Source organism: Echinops telfairi, unplaced genomic scaffold, assembly GCF_000313985.2.
Source record: "Echinops telfairi isolate 266 unplaced genomic scaffold, ASM31398v2 ScPeMD7_9;HRSCAF=40, whole genome shotgun sequence".
Taxonomy (NCBI): domain Eukaryota; kingdom Metazoa; phylum Chordata; class Mammalia; order Afrosoricida; family Tenrecidae; genus Echinops; species Echinops telfairi.
In genome coordinates this window covers 15430705-15447764 of record NW_022103906.1, presented here as the reverse complement: position 1 = coordinate 15447764, position 17060 = coordinate 15430705, and the positions used below count along the sequence as shown (strand labels likewise).

Sequence of the window (17060 nt, the reverse complement as noted above, 5' to 3'; positions counted from 1 at the left end):
GCTATATCTTTTGATAGCCAGACACCATTAGCTCTCCACCACGTTTGCTTATGACCACGTTTGTCTTCAGTGATTGTGTCAGTAAAGCGGTACCCACTGATATGATTTTCAGTTCTTTGATGTCTGATAACTGATCCCTTCTACACCTCGTGGTTAGACAGGCTGGTGTGCTTCTTCCATATGGGCTTTGATGCTTCTCAGCTAGATGGCCGCTTTTTGTCTTCAAGCCTTTAAGACCCCAGATGCTATATATTATGGTAGCCGGGCACCATCAGCTTTCTTCACCACCTTTACTTATGTTCACATTTTTCTTAAGCAATCGTGTTGGGAAGGTGTGCATCCTGGAATGCCCATTTAATAGAGCAACGTGTCCTTGCAATGAGTAAGTGCTTTAGTGGAGGCCCCATGTCCATCTGCTGATAAGGCACTTTCTTCTTGGGTATCAAGGTCTATCCTTTTGGAATTACCTGGATTATTTCTGTGGCTAGCTCTTTTCAAAAGTGAATGATAATCACAATTTTAAAAGCTAGCTAAAATTAAATGTTAGACATAACAATAAGTAGATAAATAAAGTGGAATTTGGGAATTTTTGAAAAGTGTGTTGAAGAAATTAGATGGTGCCCAGCTTTCAGATAAAATAGTGCCTGGTATCTTAAAGACTTGTTTTTAAACTAGCAGCCATCTAAGCGAGATGTCAACTAAGTCCACATGGAAGACGCACACCAACATCAATGACTAAAGAATTGTAATCATATAATCCAAAGTTGAAGGAGAGAATAGTATCAGAGCCTAAATTGTAAGAATCTGCTTTGCAGAAGGCTATGGATGACAGTGGGAGCCCAAGATATATTTGTGGGATCAACATAGAAAATAAGCCTCCAGTGGTTTCCCTCTATCCATATTAGAGGGATGGGAGGAAAGTGGTTACCAAATAGAGTACATTGGAGAGATGGCTATAGAAGATCAAAATGTGATAAACCTGACTTGAATGGTTAAAAGCTTATCAGTTGATCCCACTTCTGTTTAACATTGGGCCTGATCTGGTTTTCAACATTATCTGTATTTTACTGTTTGTTCATATTGGGGTTTATCTCAGATGTGTTATGTCATGGGGGGGGGGGTCCCTCTTGGATTTTTGTTATATATTTCTTTGTTTTCCAGTATATGAAGCCTAAGATTGATGAACCTATAAGGACAGCAAGTAGAATAAGTGTTTCTGCAGAGTACAGTGGTGGTGGGAGGCGAAGGGAGCTGATGTCAAGCAGTTCAGGAAGGAAAAAAATGTTTTGAAACTGATTGTGACAGCAATTTGTACAATACTGCATGATGTGATTCAACTATGGAATGATAAATCTTTATTAACTCCCAATAAAATGGTTTTGAAAATAAAATTTTAAAAGGGCTTATAGCACATGAAGAATACAAATTAGAAAAGAATTAAATGGGAAAGTATTAAAAAACAATTCCTAATGCTCACTGAAATCTATTACTATACACATAAGTTCAAGGGTTAAAAAGATTGTAACAAGACTGAAGGATATAAATAATATGTACTGGCAAAAGTAAAAGGAACAAAATTACAGAAAAAGAAGTCGCATTAAAAGCAACCAAAAGCAGAATAAATTCAGATGAAAACATTCAGATATATTTTGAACTACTTAGAGAAAATCACTCTGAATTTTTGCTCTTAAATGTGGTGTAACCAAAGCAACTGGGAAAAATTATGTTTAAAAAAATCCAATGGATTCCAGAGGGTGCTCAAGAAGACAAAATTATTATAATGAAATTTGCAAAAGGCTTGGTAGAATACCAAACCAGAAGTTCACAGTTGGCATTTCTAAACCTACAAGAACTAAAGAAATTTAAGGAGTGAGTATCAATACTGAAGGATTCTAAGGGCAAAATATAGTCTACTTTCTTGGATTATCTGTTCAGAATACAAATTAAATAAGTATGATGAAAGGATGAAACTGTCTTTTGACAGTTTTCCTGGTTTAAAAACACAGTATCCCCATGTTCTGTTCAAAAGATTGTAAACAGTATAGAATTAGGATTTGAGGAAGATTTTTTTTTTGGAGGAAGATTTTATTAACAACTGTTCTACACAAATGATCCAACCTTGCTTGAAAGGGACTTGAAGCAGTCACTGATGAAGGTCAGAGACCGCAATCTTCAATGCAGATTACAATGCCTCAACATTAAACAGCACGCAATAAAACCCCAAAACAAAACCCTCAGAGCTGAGCCAATAGATAATATTGTGATAAACCGAAGATAATAGAGTTATCAAGGATTTCATTTTACTTGACTCCACAATCATCACCCATCAAAATAATGGTCAAGAAATCAAGTGACATATTTCATTTGGCAAATCTGCTGGATAAGAGCTACTTAAAATATTGAAGAATAAAGATGTCACTGAGGCTTAAGGTGCACGTTACCCCAAGTGATGGTATTTCCAATCAGTGTGTGTGTGTGTGTGTGTGTGTGTGCACACGCGTGCTGGGCAATGAATAAGGAAGATTAGAGAAGGCATAATACCTTTGTATTATGGTGTTTGTGATGAATATTGTGTATTGCCTGAAGAATGAATGAATTTGTCTCAGACTACAGCAAGAATATTCCTTAAAAGTCAGGACTGTAAAACTTTGTATTGCTTACTTTGGAAATGTTATGAGGAGCGATCTTTGGAAAAGGACATGCTTTCCAAAGTGGAGGGCCAATGGAAAAGAGACCCTCACTGACACAGTGGCTGCAACAATGGGCTCAAGAATTGCAATGATTGTGAAGATAGTGTTTTCTTCCACTGAATGTACATAGGTCTCCATGAATCAGAACCAACTTGATGACACCTAGCAACACTAAAGGAAATCACATAATCGAATTTTTAATGTTTTGAAAGATTAATTGGTATAGAAAAGAGATGTTTATTCAACAAGAAAAAAAGCATACACATAATGAAAGATGGTTAAAGAAAATTGACTGTGCAATTATAATTCATTGTTTCCCTAAAGCAATTTAATAACTGGACATAACTGGACATTTTACTGAACTTCAAATATAAATAGTATGGTTTCCCACACCAAAAAAAAAAAGGCAGGGGAGACCAGATGGCAGGAGAGAGAGCGAGCAGGTTGACCTTAGATTTCTCCAAAGTGAATGCTAAGAAGGAAGTATACCAAACTCGTACTACCATTGAGTTGATTCTGACTCAAAGTGACCCTTAAGGACAGAGTAGAGCTTTCCCTTTGGATTTTTGAGATTTTAAATCGGTACAGGAGTGGAGAGCCTCATCTTTCTCCCATGGAGCAGCTGATACGTTTGAACAACAGAGCTTGTAGTTAGCAGTTCAATGTGTAACTCACTGTGTCACCAGAGCTCCTAGAAGGTATAACCAAAGCCACTGCCATCAAGTTGATTCTGACTCAGAGTGACCCTAAAGAACTAGAGGAAAGTTGTATGTTTCATCGTTGCTACACTGCACCCTAACTGGCTCGTGTCCTCCCCGCAACTATCATGATGCCAATTCTACCTTACAAGTCCGGCTAGACCAGAGGATGTACACTGGTACAGATAGGAACTGGAAAAACAGGGAATCCAGGACAGATGAACCCTCTCAGGACCAGTGGTGAGAGTGGCGATACCAGGAAGGTAGAGGGAAGGTGGGGTGGAAAGGGGGAACCGATTAGAAGGATCTACAGATAACCTCCTCCCTGGGGGACGGACAACAGAAAAGTGGGTGAAGGGAGATGTCGGACAGTGTAAAATATGACAAAATAATTTATAAATTATCAAGGGTTCATGAGGGAGGGGGTAGCGGAGATGGAGGGGGGGAAAGTGAGGAGCTGATACCAAGGGCGCAAGTAGAAAGCAAATGTTTTGAGAATGATGAGGGCAACAAATGTACAAATGTGCTTGACATACAATGGATGAATGGATGGATTGTGATAAGAGTTTTATGAGCCCCCCCCAAAATGATTAAAAAAAAAAAAAGAACAGGATAGAACTGCTACTTTGGGTTCTCAAGACTATAAGTCCTTACAAGAATAGAAAACTTCATCTCTCTCCACATAAGGTAGTATAGTGAAGTCTAGAAGGGTTTTTTTTTTTTAAAGTTATATTTCCCATAAGATAACTTAAGGCTGGTTCATGTGTCGACTTGGTTAGTCTTTGTTGTGTAATGTCAAGTTGAGTCCTACCCGTACCAATGTAGTAGGGCAAAGAAAAACTGCCCAGTAGAGTCTCCTAAGCTGTAGTCTGAGGGACTAGATTACTTGGTCTTTACTCCACTTGGAAGTTGTTGTGGTTCAATTGAACACGCTTCAGCATTCTTGTCATGGGTGACTACTAAAATTAGCTTAACCCACTGCCATAGAGTTCATTGCAACGTATAGTGACCCTGTAGGTTAATGGACAGCTAATTGTTAGACAGAAATTTCCTTGAATGCCTGAAACCATGTCTTCCAGCTATGCTGACAGGCATTGGAGACATTCCTTCAGTATTTACGCAGTGTTCAAGCTTTGCATTTTTCAGCTTGAGAAAATCCAAAGGCCAGCCAAAGTGACAGCCTTAGGTTTCTAAGGGTCTTTCCAAGTACTGTGTGGACATGTTATTTTTCTAATTTTTCTTTTAATTGTTTTGATTATCTTGATTACCCCAGCTATTACAGTTGCCTAGACCCTCTAATGTCAGTGGATTGCCACTGATGTGTTTTGACTGGGATCACTCCCAGTTCCTCTACCTAGAGAAAGGTTCTTTACACAGAATGAAATCTGCGTTAGATCAAGGGAATACTGCTTTTGAACTGGGCATTTCCATAGAACCATGATAGTTCAAAGCACGACATTTCACATAGAACAGAGATGGGGGCATTTTCCAGATAGAAAAATTGACTAAAGAAGGATATTTCACTCTTTTTGACCCTGAAGTAATTAAATTATAACTGACCTAATCATGAGAAGTTTTGTGCTTTTGTATCTTAGGTATCCTACTCCCACCAAAGTTATTATAGGAGTAACTTTGAGATCAGGCAAGGGAGACTTAGAATCAGAGCTACAGGATTGAGGATTGGAGAGAACATGAGATTTTTAGGGGGAAAATTAATTGAATTTAGGAAGCATGTGGGAGTTAAGGTTGAGCAGAAGATAAAATTGAGGTGGACACAGGAAGAAGGGCAGATTTGAAGAAGAGTTAAAAGTTTGTTGTGTACTTTCGGGAATTCTTATGAAGCCTTCCAGCAGGTTGTTGAAAGAAAAACATGGTGCTGCGCTCTAGAAGTTAGATGAAATTTTAAGTCACAATTTTAATAATTAAGATGACCAAAGGAAAGAGTGTATAAAATTAGAGAAGATGCTTAAACATGGAGCCTTGGGGAATGAACATAATCAGGAGCTAGCAAAGAAACCCCTGAAACTCATGAGAAGACACCAAAGGAGTTGTGTGCAGCATTCCCAGGATGGAGATGATGTGACTGGTTATTAGTGTCTCACTCTGCATGTGGAGGAAAGTGAAGCATTTTCATTTATAGAATGGGCTATGATAGAGAGCCCTCTAGTGGAAGGGAACTTGCTTGATTTTTTTTTTTTTTAAGGAGCCAAAAAATAACAGGCCCATGAAACAATTTAAATAAAGCTGGCATAAGGACCTTTTGTATCTCTGAATAAATGTGATTCCTTTCGTATTAGTTGTGGGTTTAGTCTTTCAATGTGTGGTGATTATGTGTAGGTCCCTCTTCTGCCCTGTGAAAGATGAAAAGAGGTTTGTGAAGAGCTAACAATAGTGAAAATGACATTTTCTTTCACAGGGAGAAAGAAGGAGAAGTTAAAGATTGTTTTTTTCTTTCTTCTCAAGGATAAGTACTAAAGATGATAATAGGGAAAGGCTGCAGAGATTACTTTAAACTCAGCTGAAGTTCCAGGGACATTGTTAATCCAGAAGGAGTCTGTCTATCGATGGGAATGCAGTTTGAGCTACAGGAATCTTTTTTTTTTTTAACATTTTATTAGGGGCTCACACAACTGTTATCCCAATCCATACACACATCAATTGTGTAAAGCGCATTTGTACATCGTTTCTCAAGACATTTTCTCTCCATTTAAACCCCCGACATTAGGTCCTCATTTTCCCCCTCCCTCCCCGCTCCCCCCTCCCGCATGAGCCCTTGATAGTTTATAAATGGGTATTTTGTCATATCTTGCCCTGTCCGACATCTCCCTTCATCCACTTTTCGGTTGCTGTCCCCCAGGGAGGAGGTCACACACAGTTCCATGTAATTGGTTCCCTCTTTCCTACCCATTCTTACGTAGCAAAAAGGAAGCTGCTCACTAAGAAAGTTCATTGAAGAAGCGTTATCGTACATCTTCCAGAAAGACTACATGCTTCCTTAATTTGGTTTTTCCGCTTATTGTTTGGAAACTGAGCTTAGATTTGTAATAAACTTTTATAGTTTCTCTTCATACAAAACGGCCAGACAGGAGAATATGCTGTCATCTTCCTCTCCCTTTGTTTTATGAACTTAACAATTGAGCATAGACAAAACTGTCAAACAGCTCGTTAGCATTGTTTAACTCAGACAATTGGAAAGAGGATGCAGACATTAATTATGTTGGACCTCTGTGTTTGGTAACATAGTATCATGATATATTTTTCACAGAAAAATAACTAGCATTCAAGGGGGAGCTAAAAATAAATCATGACTACATATTTGTAGAAAAGTTAAGAAAACACAGAGGTATACAATGTAGGATAAGTCTGCCACTATAAATCCCTTGTTACTCTTTGGTTATATGTATAAATTCTGTTACATACAATACAAAGCCATGTATATTTGTGAAAATATATAGTTGTAAAATACATACTCTACATTTATTTCATGGGCATCTTTCCATGTTTATTTTTATTCACTTTATTTTTAGAAACTATATAGTATTTTTAGAATGTTTTGTAAACTTTTAAATTTGAAACCTAACATATACCTAGGAAAATACCCATCATTGTTTCCAAATAAGCAGACTTAGAAAAGCATATCAAGATATCAAGATGAAGAACGATGCTGATCACCCCATAACCCTCAGTCATACTGCCTTTGAGTCATTGACCTCCTCCTCCTGAACCATGGATAATCAATATTTTCTGATTCTCATCTGTGTAGATTGTTGCGCATGTTTTTAAAGTTTATATTAAATTAAACTCATTTGTGTCTGGCTTCTTTCAGCTAACATTATTTTCATGAGATTCATCTATGCAGTTGCATATAGTCGTTCTTTTTCCATTGGGTCTAATATTCTATGGTAAAATGCATAAATATCTTCATTTATACATTTGAGTTGTGTAGCAGTGGGGACTATTATGAGTAATACTGGCATGAGCGTTGCTCTATCCTGCCTTTTGAGTATATTTTTATTGAGTGTGTATACACCTCTGTTGCCTATAGATGTAGGAGAGAAACTGCTGGGTCAGAGGTTTCATGTGTGTTCAACTTTAGTAGATACTGCCCAACAGTTTAACAAAGTGGTTGCAGGCTCAGAAGACAATGTATCTCTCATGTCAGCAGTATGAGAATTCTAGGTGCTCCGTTTCCTTATCAACACTTGGTACCTACCAGTGGCTTTTAAAAAATGTCAGTTTTTAAAATCTGCCCAGTATTTTATCACCTGAATAGATCATGATTCAACCCACAGCCATTTAGCTTTTTTCTTTCTTTCTCCTCTGCATTAGAGCCTAAGTCTAGGCATCTCTGATATTGATCAGGCTGAATGGAGAAAATATAATGTTGAAATTAGCAGAGCCAATATATTCTATTTTTTAACATGTTTTTCTCCAAGTCATTGTTTTCGAGCAGTATCGTACCAGTACGAGAATTCATATAAAATAGTTTTATTCTGTTGGCATGAAAATCTATTTTGATTTCTTCATAAATAGTTCTTTTCACTCTTGCTTAAAACAAATGTAAAATCTAGCATAATGTCTGGAACTAGACTTTGGTAAAAGCAGTACTAAGCACAGCTGACCTATATCTCCAGAACACTTTGCATTCTCTCTCAGCGCTGGCGCACAGTGCTCACTGCCAACACCTGCACCACATAGATCTTCAGTTCATTGGAAAGCTGCTGTGTAAAGTACTTGAGAATTTAATCACTTAGATTTTGGAAAACTGTTTGTAATTTACCCTTCGAGAGAGATGTTCCAGTCAGAGACTACTGCTTCGCAGGCTAGCTTTACTTTTAACATCCTCCTCCACTTCTTCAAATTTTTGTCTAACTTAGTTTTTGTCTTTTAAGTGTGTGAAAAATCAAAGGGTTTACTTTTAGGCCTCTTCATGATCACCATGCTTCCTGTTGTGTATCATAACTTTAAACAGGTGTTGGCACAGGTGGTGTTCAGTATTATCTAATTACCAGAAGTAATTCCTTGGGAGTGTTTAGATGTGATTAGGCCTCTGTAATAACTGAACGGTCTTTTGAAAGTTCCTCCTGGGCGTAGACGACAGTTTTGACTTTCCTGTTTCCTTTGCCTTTACTAGCTGTGTGTTGAATTACTCATTTTTGAAATAACTATAATGATCACAGTGAACAGGTGATCCCTATACTAGTAAGTTTAAGATACACATTTCCAGTTCATTGATGTCAAGAACTTCATGACAGGAGAATGCTTCTGCTATATAGTCTACTCATTTTTGAAAAGTCTATCCTTAGCTCTTGAGATTTCTTAAGTGGCCATATTTCAGAATAACTCTAAAAATATCCCAATTATTAGTTATATGTATTAAGGATAATACATCTAAAAATATCCAAATGAGTTAACAAATAAGCCAAAAGCCTTAGTGGAAATTCTTTCTTTCTTTCTTTTAAATCATTTTATTTGGAGTTCTTACAGGTATTATAACAATACATTATTCAATTAGATCAAGCAGTATTGTACAATTGCTGCCACCATGAGTTTCAGTACATTTTCTTTCTTCTTGCACTTTTTGATATCAGCTCCCCTTTGTCCCCTCCCTCCCCCACCCTACCCCTTGGGAACCCTTATATATTTATTTTTTTGCTTTATCTTACACTGTCCATGTATCCATTCACCTACCATTCTGTTTTTCGTTCCCCTCAAGTGGGGGTATACAGTAATCATTGCTCTCAGTCTCCTCATCCCCCTTCCCATACCCTCAGGGAATCATTACACCCATTGCTATTTCTGAAGGGCTTCCCTATCAATGATTTCATGCACCAAACTAGCTTGAATTATACAATTGCACATACACAGATCTAAAAAGATAAATGATGTGAAACCAATACCATAATAGGAAGGGGAGGAAATATTAAAGAATTAGAGGATAGTTATATGTTTCATCAGTGCTTTACTGTACCCTGGATATATCATCCTTTTCATGTGGCCTTTTCTGTGAGGGACTATCTAATTATCTTACAGATGGGTTTTGGGTCTCCACTTTGTTTATGCTCCTTCACGTTAATTTGATTGCTTGTTTTTGAACTTCTGATACCTATTCCTGTTGACATCTCATGATCACACAGCCTGGTATGCTTCTTCCATATGGGCTTTGTTTCTCTCTGCTAGATGGCTGCATGTTTAACTTCAAGCCTTTAAGACCCTAGATGCTATATCTTTTAATAGCTGGACACCACGAGCTTTCTTCACATTTGCTTATTACCTATGGGAGACATTTTCAATGACCTCTTCAGTCCCAATCCATAAATCTTGTTATCATTCTCAGTACTACGTAGCAAAACTTACTGAGTTCATTTTGTTTCTTTTCAGTTTCTGATGCTAAAAGTTCTAATATGCTAAAAGGTTAGGAAAGTTTTGGAGAAACATACACATAATCAACTTCTGACAAATAAATATTAGATAGGGTCTTTTGTTTATCTCCTATTCATGGATCTCGTTGGGAGATTAATTTTCAAGATCACTGTCAAGCCTTGGTTAATAAAAGAGTTTAATCTCTAATAAATCTATATCTGAGTGTATCTTGGCCAATTCAGTCAACAGTTTACTCAAGTTGCAGCTTCCTTTCAAATAACACAGAGAATAATAAAGCACTCTGTACCCAGTACCAACAGAACTGCTTTTTATTTCACTTTGACTTCAGTGCTTCCCAAACGCTGTTTCTCTTTCTACATAGGTATTAGCCAGAGTCGGATTTCCCATTGGCTATTGCAGCAGGGATCAGACTTGAGTGAACAGAAGAAGAGAGCATTTTACCGATGGTATCAACTTGAGAAGACAAACCCAGGTAAATACCACTTCTTCTTTCTCTTTCTTTTAGAAAAAGAAAAAATTTTCATTGCAAACAAGACAAGTATAATTATTTTATTGAATTCTTCTGCTATAGTTGTATACACTGTACCTTTCTCTTATGCAAAAGATTACTACTATAAAGCCTAATCCCTGATTATAGTAATATTTATCCTAGTGATTGATGTTCTCTTGTCGTTTTCATACTTCCCTCCAGGGCACCTCTTTGCTTCCAGGCTTTGTTGTATTTCTAGCCATAGCTTGTGAGAAATCAGCGGGTAATCTTTTCTACAATTCTAGGTTCGTGCCAAAGATTCCCTATCTTTTTATTTGTAACTCTTGGCTTTAATTAGAAAATAGAAATGTAAGGTTTTTATTAACTCATGCTTTATGATATCTCATAATGTCTGCTAATGATTTTCTTACTCAATTGAATGTGTCTTAGACCTTAAGGTAAAGCTGCCATGATGACTTTCAGGAAGAAGAGATTGGATAATAGAATGAGATCTTAAGAAAAAAAAGATCATGAAAGCTTAAGTGTTTAAAGTTATCAGAAATAGGCAAGACTTATTGTGAGATGGTTTTGTTTTCTCTCCTTTTTAAAAAAAATCATTTTAGTGGGGGCTCTTACAACTCTTATCACAATCCATACATGCATACATTGTGTCAAGCACATTTGTACATTTGTTGCCATCATCATCATTTTCAAAACAATCTCTACTTGAGCCCTTGGTATCAGCTCCTCATTTTCCCTCCTCCTTCCCCCTGCTTCACAAACCCTTGATAATACATAAATTATTATTATTTTGTCATGTCTTCAATTGTCCAACATCTCCCTTCACCCACTTTTCTATTGTCGTCCCCCAGGGAGGGGGTTATATGTAGATCCTTGTAATCAGTTTCCTCTTTCTAACCCACCTTTCCTCCACCCTCCCGTTATCGCCACTCTCACCACTGGTCCTGAGGGGTTCATCTGTCCTGGATTCCCTGTGTTTCCAGTTCCTATCTGTACATCCTCTGGTATGGCAGGATTTGTAAGATAGAATTGGGTCATGATAGTGGGGGTGGGGGGGAAGCATTAAAGAACTAGTTGTATGTTTCATCATTGCTACTCTCTTCTCCTCCCCATGACCCTCCTGTCAGGTGATGTCCAGTTGCCTACAGATGGGCTTTGTGTCCCCACTCCGCACTCCCCCTCACTCACAATGATAATGATTTTTTATTCTTTGATGCCTGATACCTGATTGCATCGACACCTCATGATCACACAAGCTGGTGTGCTTCTTCCATGTGGGCTTTGCTGCTTCACAGCTAGATGGCCACTTGTTTATCTTCAAAACTTTAATACCCCAGATGCTATATCTTTTGATAGTCAGGCACCATCAGCTTTCTTCACCATATTTGCTTATGCACCCGCTTTGTCTTCAGTCATCATGTTGGAAAGGTGAGCATCATGGAATGCCAGTTTAATAGAACATAGTGTTCTTGCATTGAGGGAGTACTTGAGTGGAGGCCCTATGTCCATCTGCTACCTTAATACTAAACCTATAATTATATGCACATAGTTCTATTTCCCCATCATATATAAATATATTTACATATGTACATGCCTATATTTAGACCTCTATAAATGCCCTTTGCCTCCTAGTTCTTTCCTCTATTTCCTTTGACTTTCCTCTTGTCCCACTGTCATGCTCAGCCTTCATTTGGGTTTCAGTAATTCCTCTCAGTTACATTACCCTTGATCAAGCCCTACCAGGTTCAGGCACCCTCCTCTCCACCGATTTTGTATCACTTGTTGGTCGCTTGTCCCTAGGTTTGTCAACACCACTTCCTTTCCCCCACCTCTCCCTTTCCTATGTTCCCCCTGGAGTCATAGGTCCCATTGTTTTCTCCTCCAGATTGTCTATCCTGCCTATCTTATCTAGATAGACCTGCAGAATTAATAATATGCACAAAACAAGACAGAGCAAAACAAAGCAACAAAAGAAAACAACCAAAAAACAATGACAAAAAAGGAAAGCCTGTAAATAGTTCAAGGTCTGTTTGTTGATCTTTAGGAGTGTTTTCCGGTCAAGTCTGATGGGGTACCACACCCTGGCCCCAAAGTCTATTTTTGGCATTCCTTCAGGACTTCATTGCTCTGTTCCCCTTGCTGTTCTGTGTTTTGCATTGGTGTGGTGGGGTCAGATCGGGAGCAATTCCCACACTGTGTCTCCAGTGTTTTACCCTGTAGGGCTATGGGTCAGTGAAGGATGTCGTGTCTCCTAGTGGGGCTAGCCACGTGGTCCTCTCTGCATTGGCTCCTCTGAGCAGGGATATTGTCCTCAAGGCTTGGTGGGCCAGGATATACTCCACGTGAGATGGTTTTATTGGTACATAAAGGAATATCAGAAGTAAATTATTATAATTATGCAATGCACAGATTGGGTGCAGTGAGCCAGGCCTCGTTTTAATCATATAATACAAGGCAAGGGTGGGGGGTTGCTTAAAACATGATGGAAACCTTTGCTTACAGATGAATTTATTTTGAATAAATATTATTAATATTATTACTTTACTTAATATTGTCTCTAGGGAAAATGTTATAGAGACTACTTTTTTGTTTTATTGTCTGATGAGATCCTCCACCCCACCCTCCAAAGATTACATTCTCAGTCTGAAAAGCATTGGGGGTGGGGGTGGGGGGGACTAACAACCAATAAATGGTTTCAACCTTTCTGCAGAGAATATTTTTATTTTGAAAATTTTCAGATATTCTCCATCCCATTTTTTTTAATTTGCAGATATACTGAAAAGTTGAAAGATTAATGCAATGAAACCTAATTATTCCCTTCTTTGATATAATGATTAATAGCATTTTCTTAAATTAGCTTTTTGTCTCTATAAAATAAATGTTTAAATATTTTTTCTTTATTTAAAAAAAAATCATTTTATTGGGGGTGCTTATAGCTCTCATCACAATCTATACATACATCTATTGTGTCTAAGTTTTAAAAGTAAGATATAAATCATCATGGGTTTTGCTTCGGCACTCATCTCTTCAGAATAAGGACACGTGTCTGTGTCATTAAAGTCTTGTTACTACAATTGAGAGAAATTTAAAACTAATTACACTTCTCTATCTACGAGGGGGTAGCCCCCATAAAAACGGAATATCTTTTTCAAAGCTATGTATTAAAATTTTTCTTTTACAAAACAACCTTATCACCTTCAAAGTACCCTCCATTACACTTAATACATTTGTCACTTCCATGACTCCATTCTTGGAAAATTTTTCAAACTCATCTGTTGGAATGGCTGACAGCACTTCCCTTGATTATTTCTTCACCTCTTCTATGTCCTCAAACTGCAGTCCTTTCATATTCCTCTTCATTTGAGGGAACAAAAAGAAGTCACACCGAGCAAGGTCAGGTGAGTAAGGTGTGTGGGACAAGAGAGGCATGCTGGGTTTTTTGCCCAAAACTGGTACACTGAGATGACTGCGTGAGCAAGTGCATTGTTGTGGTGGCAAAACCAGTCCCCCATCTGCCACCAATCAAGACTATGTTGTTGCATACTCTTACGCAATCTTTTCAGAACCTCTAAATAGAAAGCTTGATCAACAGTCTGACTGGTGGAAGGAATTCCAAATGCACTATCCCTCTCACATCAAAAAAATAAATCAGCATCATCTTAATCTTTTATTTCACTTGATGTGCTTTTTGGGGGTGAGGTGACAAATGGCATCTTCCACTGGCTTGACTGATGTTTGGCTTCGGGGTCATAAGAATAGTTCCATGTCTCCTCACCAGTAATGACCTTGGCAGAAAAGTCTGGGTCACTTTGGAGATGGTCTTTGAAAGCTCACATGTTTCCATTTGAAGCTCTTTTTCCTGGCTAGTCATAACCAGAGGCACAAATTTTTCAGCGGCCCTTCTCATTCCCAACTCTTCCATTAAAATTCACTGAACTGAACTCCAAGATAGTCCAGATAACTTCCCCAGCTCTTCAGTGGTCAATTGTTGGTCTTTGGGCCCAAGTGGACAAAATTTGTTGACATTTTCATGCATTTGGGAAGTTGACAGATGTCCAGAACAAGGTTTGTCATCAATCAACATTTCACCATTTTTTGAAATGAGAAAACCATTTGTGCACTTGAGTTTTTCCCATTGTGCTGTCCATGTAAGCTGTGTGTGACTTCCCAATAGTTTCTGTGGCATTTTTCTCCAGCAGGAAACGAAATTTCACAGCTGTGTGCTGTTCTCTTAAATAGGCCAAATCACAAAACCGAGGTTCACATGAAATGCTTTTACAAAAAAATTCACTGTGGCCAGAGAGAACCTTCCCAGGTGATACCAACTGGGTGCACTAACTCAGAGCGAGTTGCTGGATGCTCGCCAAGTGGGAAAAATGTGTGCTGTGAAAACTTCTCCTGGAGGAGCTTTTTCCCGGTATTTTTGGATTCTTAAGTCTCTTTTTACCTATTGAAACTTTTTTGTGACAAAATCTTTTCAAAGCTTCTTAATCGACAACTGTCTTAAAGAATGTTCCACTTCATTTGTGTATCTATTACCTCTTGGTATCAATGAATTTCTTTTTTATTCCTGTACTTTTTGTATACTAGAAGATAGGATTTATGCTTACTTGATTAGGAGTCCTGGAGGCACTGTGGGTTAAGTATCAGGCTGCGAATTGGCGAGGTTGGTAGTTCACACCCACCAACCACTCTGTGAAAGAAAAAGAAGGCTTTCTGCCCCTGTAAAGATTTAGTTTCAGAAACAAAGAAGTTCTCTATGAGTTGGGATCTACTCAACAGCAGGGAGTTTTTTTTATTGTTAATTTTTATTAGAATCAGATTAAACATTTTTAGCAAGAATATTACATAGACTGTATAAAGGGGTAGGCACTAATTACTGTATTTACCTAACTGTATCAAAGATAAAATGAATTAATGAATAGATATATGATGAAATAAATATAGTAAAACAGTAGGTGATAGTAGTAAAATGTCACTATCAAATTCCACTCTACCTCCATGCTTGAGAATTTTCATAGCAAAACTTTGGGGGGGGGAACCTTATATATAGTGTTTATTTCATATTAGCACATAACACTAGCAACTAGTCAGGCTGTATGTAGCTTTAGTTATATGCTAAGTTTGATCATTTTGTTGAAGTGGTAACCACCAAATCTCTGCAGTTTGTTAATAATCTGTGGGATGATTCATTGTTACTGGATGATACCCTCTTTCCCAACAGCCTGTCACCATTAATGATCCTTACATGAATCAGTTATTCTAATAGAGGTTGCAAAACGGTCATTTTCTATTCTGCCATTCCTTCAGCATTTATTAGCTGGGAATTTTTCTGTAAAGAAGGGCTTTCATTTTTAGATATGATAACTATATACAAGCAGACCCTCAAAAAATGATTCTTTTATTGCTTCTATTAGTTCAGTAGTCTAAGGCAGCATAAACCAGTAGAAATTTAATGTGAATGATCGGTAAAATTTTAAATTTGCTAGTAACCATATATTTAAAAGTAAAAACAAATGACCCCAAATTAATTTTAAGAATATAATTCATTTAACAAATATGTACTATCACTTCAAAAGTTTACATTTTGTGCTGATACAGTGATGTATGGATTGTTATAAGAGCTGTAAGAGTCCCCAATAAAGTGATCTTTAAAAATACATATACATTTTGCAAATTCTTGTGATATCTCTCTCTTCTCTTTTTTGCCCTGAATCTTTGAAATTCAATATATGTTTAACAGTTAAAGTTCATATTAATTCCAATGAGTCACATTTTAGTGCTCAATAGCCACTTGAGGCTAGCAGCTACCATATGAGATCACAGTTTTATGTATATACTTTGATGGAGAGGGATGCAGATCTGGCATAACAGAAGGGTTTAGGCTTCAACTGGCCACAAGCCCAAATTGAGGAGTTAACTGTGAACTCCATAAAACAAGTTTTTATCCCTTGGATTTGGCATTTAGAAGAGTGTCTTGCAGGTTAGTGTAATTAAAATATTAAACTTACTGCAATCAAGTCTATTCTAACTCATATCAACCCTATAGGTCAGAGTAGACTGCTGTGAATCTTTACAGGAGTAGATACCTCATCTTTCTCTTGAAGAATGGCTGGTAGTTTTGAATCTCATCTTGTGGTTAGCAGTCCAATATGCTACACCATATCGTCTAATTACAGGTACCAGATTTCATACTGAGATTTCAGGACTGCTCTAAACCCCAAGCAGACTAGAGTAGCAAGAAAATCGATTGACTGGAAATACAAGGAAGACTAAGTTTGTACCTGTCAGCCTAGAGCAGCACTATTGTAGCTGATGACTAGTAATTGGGGCCAGTGCAGATGGCAGGAGAGCCCTGTGATAGTGTCTGTCCTGGGTTGCAGAACTTAAGTATTAGTCTGTCTAGAAAGCTGGTTTTGTTGTAGTTATGTTCTCTCTTTATTTTTAATCCTATTTCTAACTTGAATTCATCTAGGGACCAAAGCTGGGCTCACCATCATTGGGAAGCTGGAGGAATGTGGAATTAGTGCATCAGAACAGGAAAAATGAGAAAAGTCCTTCATTTAGCTGTTGGTTAAGAGCTCCCTTCCCCCGCCCCCCTAAAGGGGAGATAGTACTGCCTTTTAAAGGCTTCCATAATTACATGCATTTACTTTTCAATAATATTGAATTATTAGCTGTCATGTTTCTAAAAACCAAATCCATATTGGTTCTGAATTCTTCAGTCAAATTTTATTAGGATTTAATTTAGAGATACCTGGATAGAAAGCAATAAGTCTTTAATTAGCGATTAGTAAT

The 17060-nt window shown here is 37.6% G+C and overlaps 1 protein-coding gene across 7 annotated transcripts in view; it reads left to right on the top strand.

Moving 5' to 3' along the window:
• HMBOX1 (homeobox containing 1) overlaps nucleotides 1–17060 on the top strand; it is a 230244-nt gene that overhangs the window by 154999 nt on the left and 58185 nt on the right. For all 7 annotated transcript variants that reach the window (XM_045286944.1, XM_045286941.1, XM_045286943.1 and 4 more), the window contains exon 7: nucleotides 10134–10244. In XM_045286944.1, coding sequence (XP_045142879.1) covers nucleotides 10134–10244 — 111 coding nt within the window. The remainder of the gene's footprint in view (nucleotides 1–10133; nucleotides 10245–17060) is intronic.